Source organism: Mobula birostris, chromosome 4 (assembly GCF_030028105.1).
Source record: "Mobula birostris isolate sMobBir1 chromosome 4, sMobBir1.hap1, whole genome shotgun sequence".
Classification (NCBI taxonomy): domain Eukaryota; kingdom Metazoa; phylum Chordata; class Chondrichthyes; order Myliobatiformes; family Myliobatidae; genus Mobula; species Mobula birostris.
This window is the reverse complement of record NC_092373.1, coordinates 155448376-155454375: the sequence shown is the minus strand read 5'-3', so window position 1 is coordinate 155454375 and position 6000 is coordinate 155448376. Positions and strand designations below refer to the sequence as shown.

The window sequence follows — 6000 nt, the reverse complement described above, 5'->3', positions numbered from 1 at the left end:
AGAAAAACAGAAATAAAAACAAAAACTGAAAACATAAACATAAACATAAATCAGAAAATAAAGGTAACAAGTGGGAGCAAGGAAATGGAGAGGAAAAGTTTAAAGAAGAGAAAATTATTAGTACAAGATGGAAGACAGTTAATACATGCAAATAATCAAACTTCTCATCTGCTGACACAATCCAAGGATATTTTAGGATATTCACAATAACAGATATATTCACAATAAAATTAAAATTGAAAATTGCATTTTACAACAGAAAAAACATAGAACTGATTTTACAAAATCCAAATATTAAATTACTATACAATATCAGAAGCTCACCTTTTCTTCTATTTCTTTGATTTGCCTTTTCTGGATTTCTATCTTGTCTTCCAGTTCTCTAATTCTCTGCAGGAGACATTAGCCTGTTAACATCTATACAACAGATTCTATAATTTAAGGAAGCCAACTAAACAATGGCAATGTACAATTTCTATATCATAATCCCACTGAGTATGCAAGGAAAATATGTTGTAAGCATATAATTACTGTATATATAAAATATGTTTTATTAAACTGTCCATTATCTAGATAAACTACAAAGTAATTGGCAATCTAGTTAAAGGTCTACTTTCTTTGCTATGAACTAACATTTTCAATGTCAACAGAATGTCTTACAAGCAAACATTCAGAAAAGTAGCACAGCAAATCAGTTTTCAATATTTTCAATAATTTTAACACTTTCCTTCTTAAACAGTACTTTATAAAGTCTGTTTAATTAATAACCAATGACACACAATCCCAAAAGAAATCTACTTTTATTAAAAACAGACAGATCATACAACCAAGGGACATGCAGATATGAAAAGACGTTCCTGCCAGGTTGTCAGAATCATTAGCTGTTCCGACAATTGGAGATTTAAATTAATGATCTGTCTGGGGACAAAGGCCAATGTTCTTACCAGCTGCTTAGCTACAGACCACTCAAGTGTTGAAACATGCACAATTACATTTCAAGTTCTTTGTGCTTTTCTTTCTGTCTCAGAAAGCATTCAGACTCCCTGGACAAGTGGAGCAAACTTAATACTTTATAACAAAATAAACAGCATCTTCATTCGGCAAAACCCTCATCCCTTTACAAGAGGAGAAAACATATCTGCCTGTCAAAACAGTTAAACTAACCGACCTTTCTTAGAGTCTGCTTTCTCTCCCTCTACTTCCAAGCCTCACGTCAAATGATGATTTTACTGGAACTGCCGCAAGCACAAACAAACTCCTAGCATACTGCCAGACCAGGAAGCTCATGTGCACGGAGTCACCATAGGAACACAAGCTTAGAGGAAAGGTCACTTTCTCAATCATTATAGTTCTAAGAATTAATTTGGATTAATGAAAGCATTACAATCATATTCCTGGAGATAGGCGAGTGCAATTAAACAGCAGATGATGGGTTACAACCGTATTAGACTTACTGTACTAAACCACAAATGTAGGTTACTTATATTTCATCAGATCTGTATTGCAGCAATCCCTATGGCATATTATTATGAGTTACTGAAACTCTGCGCTGGCTTTTGAATAAAGGTTTTTTTCATCAAATACGTACATACTGTACCTTGCAATAGAAACAATAAAATATTTGCATGTGTAAACAATTAAAATGCATTTTTTAATAATTATCCTTTTTGAGTATTTCATCTGTGTGTATTTCTCAGTTTTGCCGCTGGCTTCACCATAGCTCTATTTCTATGAGTCAAAAAAATAATGGTTTTGAATTTTGTCACTCATCACTACATCAGTCTGACCAGTTGCCAACAGATAAATCCTTCTTTGTCTGACTTGAAATACCCATGAGGAAATGAATATACATCAACTGTGCCCTCGGGAGCTACACACTCTAAAAGTAAGTGTCTACATGACAACCACACACCCACTAACAACGGTGGTCATTCCAGCCATAAAAGGGCCCTCCAGCCATCTGTTTCACTGCCAACCATCAGCCATGCGTATCAACTAAATCTGCATCAATTCTTTTGTTATTTGCACGACATTTTCCTCAACTACCTCCCCTTCTACCATACACCAACACTCTAGAAGCAATTTGAGGTGGCCAATTCATCACCCAACCTCTTGTATTTGGATGTGGAGAAAAAAATAGACACGCAAAGGAAACCCATGTAGTCTTGGGGAGAATGCTCAATCTGCCGCAAAATCAGGATTGAACTTGACTCTCAGGCAATGTGAGGCAACGGCTCTACCAGACGCACCTCTGTACTGCCCAGTCACATGGTTCCAGTCACAATACCTTTTAGAGTCAGTCTTAGTGCACTACAGCACAGAAACAAGCCCTTTGGCTCATCTAATTCAAGCGGACCTGCTCTTCAGCCTAGTTCCACCTACCTGCACATAGATCCTATCCCTCCATACTTCTCCCATCCAAACATTTCAAATGTTGTAATTGAACCCACATCCCTCTCTTCCACTGGCAACTCATTTCATACTTGCACCATCTTCTGACTGAAGAAGTTCTCTCTCAGGTTCCCTTTAAATATTTCACCTTTCACCTTAAATCTATGACCTCTAGTTCCACTCTCAGCCAACCGCAGTGAAAAAAGCCTGTTCTCATAAACCCTATCTATACCCCTCGTAATTCTGTACACCTCCATATGAACTCCCCCATTCTCCTACACTCCAAGGAATAAAGTCCTAATCTATTTAATCATTCTCTGTAACTCAGCTCCTCAAGTCCTAGCAACATCATTGTAAATTTTCTCTGTACTCTTACAAACTTACTGATATCCTTCCTGTTGAGAAGTAATCAGAATTGCACAAAATACTCCAAATTCAGCCTCAACATGTCTTATACAGCTTCAACATAATATCCTAGAGCTAAGGAACTTCATGGGTAAAAAGACCCTGATGGGAGTTTTATACAGACCTCCAAATAGTAATAAGGATGTGGCCTACAAATTACAATGGGAAATAGAAAGTGCATGCCAAAAGGGCAATGTTACAACAGTCATGGGGGATGTCAATACGCTGGTAAATTGGGGAAATCAGGTTGGTGCTAGGTTCCAGAAGGGAGAATTTCTAGAGTGCATATGAGATGGCATTTTAGAGCAGCTTATCGTTGAGCCTAATAGAGGAGCAGCTATTCTGATTTGGGTGTTGTGCAATGAACCACAATTGATTAGAGAGCTTAAAACTAAAGAACCCTTGGGGGAAAGTGATCATAATATGACCAAATTCACCTGGAAATTTGAGAAAGAGAAGCTGAAGTCATACATATCTATATTATGGTGAAGTAATGTGAATTATAGAGGATTGAGAGAGGAGCTGGCCAGAATTGATTGGAAAAGAATACTGGCAGGGATGATGCCAAAGCAACAATGGCTGGAATTTCTGTAAACAATTTGGAAGGCACAAGATATGTACATCCCAAAGAGGAAGAAGTATTCTAAAAGAAAGATGACACAACCGTGGCTAACAAGAGAAATCAAAGCCAACATAAAAGTCAAAAAGAGAACGTGTAATAGAGCAAAAATTAATGGGAAGTTAGTGGAAGACACTAGATTTTTGGTGGAAGTTGCAGGTGTCAGGGGTCACAAAGTGTGTGAAGTTACCATAACTAGAGCGAAGGTTCTTGGAAAAATGAAAGGTCTAAAATTAGCTAAGTCACCTGGCCCAGATGGTGTGCACTCCAATGTTCTGAAAGAGGTGGCTGAAGAGATTGTGGAGGTATTCGTATTGATCTTTCAAGAATCATTAGATTCTGGACTGGTTCCAGAAATCTGGAAAATTACAAATATCACCCCAAGAGGAGAGAGAGGCAGAAGAAAGGAAACTATAGGCCAGTTAGTCTGGCCTCAGTGGTTGAGAAGATGTTGGAGTCGATTATTAAGGATGAGGTCTCAGGGTACTTGGAGGCACATGATAAAATAGGCCATAGTCAACATTGTTTCCTCAAGGGAAATTCTTGGCTGACAGAGATGAGGAGGAATTTCTTTAGCCAGAGAGTGGTGAATCTATAGAATTCCTTGCCACAGGCATCTATGGAGGTTAATTCTTATGTGTATTTAAGGCAGAGTTTGATAGATTCTTGATCAGTCAGGGCATGAAGACTTACAGGGAAAGGCAGGAGACTGGGGCTAGGTGGAAATTAGATCAGCCATGATGAAATGGCAAAAAAGATTTGATGGGCAAATGATGTAATTCTGCTTCTATATCTTACGGTCTAATTCCTGCACTTGATGCTCCAAATCATGAAGGCCAAATGCATTAAAACATGCCAAATTATGGATTTGTCCTCCCAGATCCCTCTGTTCTACTGCACACCTCAGTGCCCTACCTTTCACTCTGCAAGTCCTACTTTGGTTTGTCCTGCCAAAGTCCAAACCCTCACACTTGTCTGCATTGGGTTCCATCTGCTATTTTTCAGCCCTTTTTTCCAGCTGGTTCAAATCGTGCTGCAAGTATTGATAGCCTACTAGGCTGTCCACTATGTCCTCAATCTTGGTGTCATCCACAAATTTGCTGATCCGGTTCACCACATTATCACCTGGATCATTAATACAGATAATAAACAACAAGAGACCCAGTCACACAGCTGCGGCTGCTTAGCTCCAGTGACCCAGGGATCAATCCTGACCTCTGCTGTCTTTGCATACTTGCTGGGTTCACTTTGGGTGCTCTGACTCCACCCACATTTGCAAAAAGTTGTGCGTTGGTAGACTAATTTGCCACTGTAAATCACCTTTAGTGTGCAGGGAGAATAGAAAGGATTACAGTGAGATTCGTGTGAAAATGGATGCTTGAGGTTGGCACAAACTCAGTGGGCCGAAGAGCCTATTTCTATGTTGCATCTTTCTCTATGAGTGACGATTTGTCAATAAAAGCGATGACCTGCTTCTCATTCCACAAAGCCAACTACAAAACATGTCAGAAGTGTGATGAAATACCATTGTCTGAATGATGAGTACAGCCCCAATGACGCCATCCAGATCAAAGCTATCAGATTCATTCACATTCTCTCTATCAATGATCCACTGCAGCTACAGTGAGTACAATCCACAAAATCTCCTGCTGCACTGCAAAGCAAGCCTGGAGTACTGGGAAAGTACTGAAATCAGAAGAGGTGATGGGGAAGCAGAAATCATTTGAATGTCGGGGGTTACATTGGTGCTGATGATGACAACAACATCTTTTTCAGGAGAGACTACCTTCAATGGAAATGGTCTGTCACTGAACACAAGCCAAGAATCAATATTGCATTGTACTTATCAGTCTCACATTTGTCAATGTATCCACCATTCATGCCTCTTGAACAGATCATTTTGAGGCAAGACTAAACCAGCTTTAGTAAACAGAAGGGAGATGGCCAAGGGAGCAAAGTGTTCTCTCAGGATGCCCCTGTCTCTTTGAAGTACAACATCTGATTTACAAGGACACAGTTTTGTACCTCATGTCAGTGTCATCGTGCTTTATTTAGAAGTATTCAATGCATTATTAACATGATGTGTTCTGCTTCAAATTGTGAAAAGTTAATGTGGCATTAATCATTGTCATCTGTAACCTAATACTCTTCACATTATTGCTCTCAGTTGAATCAAATTTTCAGTCACCACATTAAAGTAATCACAGTCACTATTTATCTAATAACTGACAGATCTACTTCGGGCCTCATCTTTACTGTTGCAATTCCGTGCAGCCCTCAAATGTCTGTTCTTTCAACAATTTACCTTTTGTCAGACATGCGCTGCAGATGTAGTTAAATTCTGATGTGTTTATGAATAGGTTTAATTATTTAAATATTTATGATTTTTTTAAATAGCTGGCATCCAAACACTAATTACTACAGTATACCACTAAATAGAAACTGCCAAGCCAAAGTAAAGATGCACATTTTCCTGTATTTTGCCATCCGTCCATTAACCAATTATCAATCCATTGATGCATAATTCACGTGTACCTCATGTGGGACTTTATAAAAGCTTTCTGAAAATCTCAATGCTTCACATC

General features: G+C 38.7%; 1 protein-coding gene across 1 annotated transcript in view; it reads right to left on the bottom strand.

Annotated features, from left to right (window-relative positions):
* Positions 1–312: 312 nt before the first annotated feature.
* Positions 313–6000, bottom strand: part of LOC140196678 (janus kinase and microtubule-interacting protein 1-like) — a 377821-nt gene continuing 372133 nt past the window's right edge. Inside the window, exon 21 of the mRNA XM_072256285.1 lies at positions 313–390. Within this exon, the coding sequence (XP_072112386.1) occupies positions 313–390 (78 nt within the window). The remainder of the gene's footprint in view (positions 391–6000) is intronic.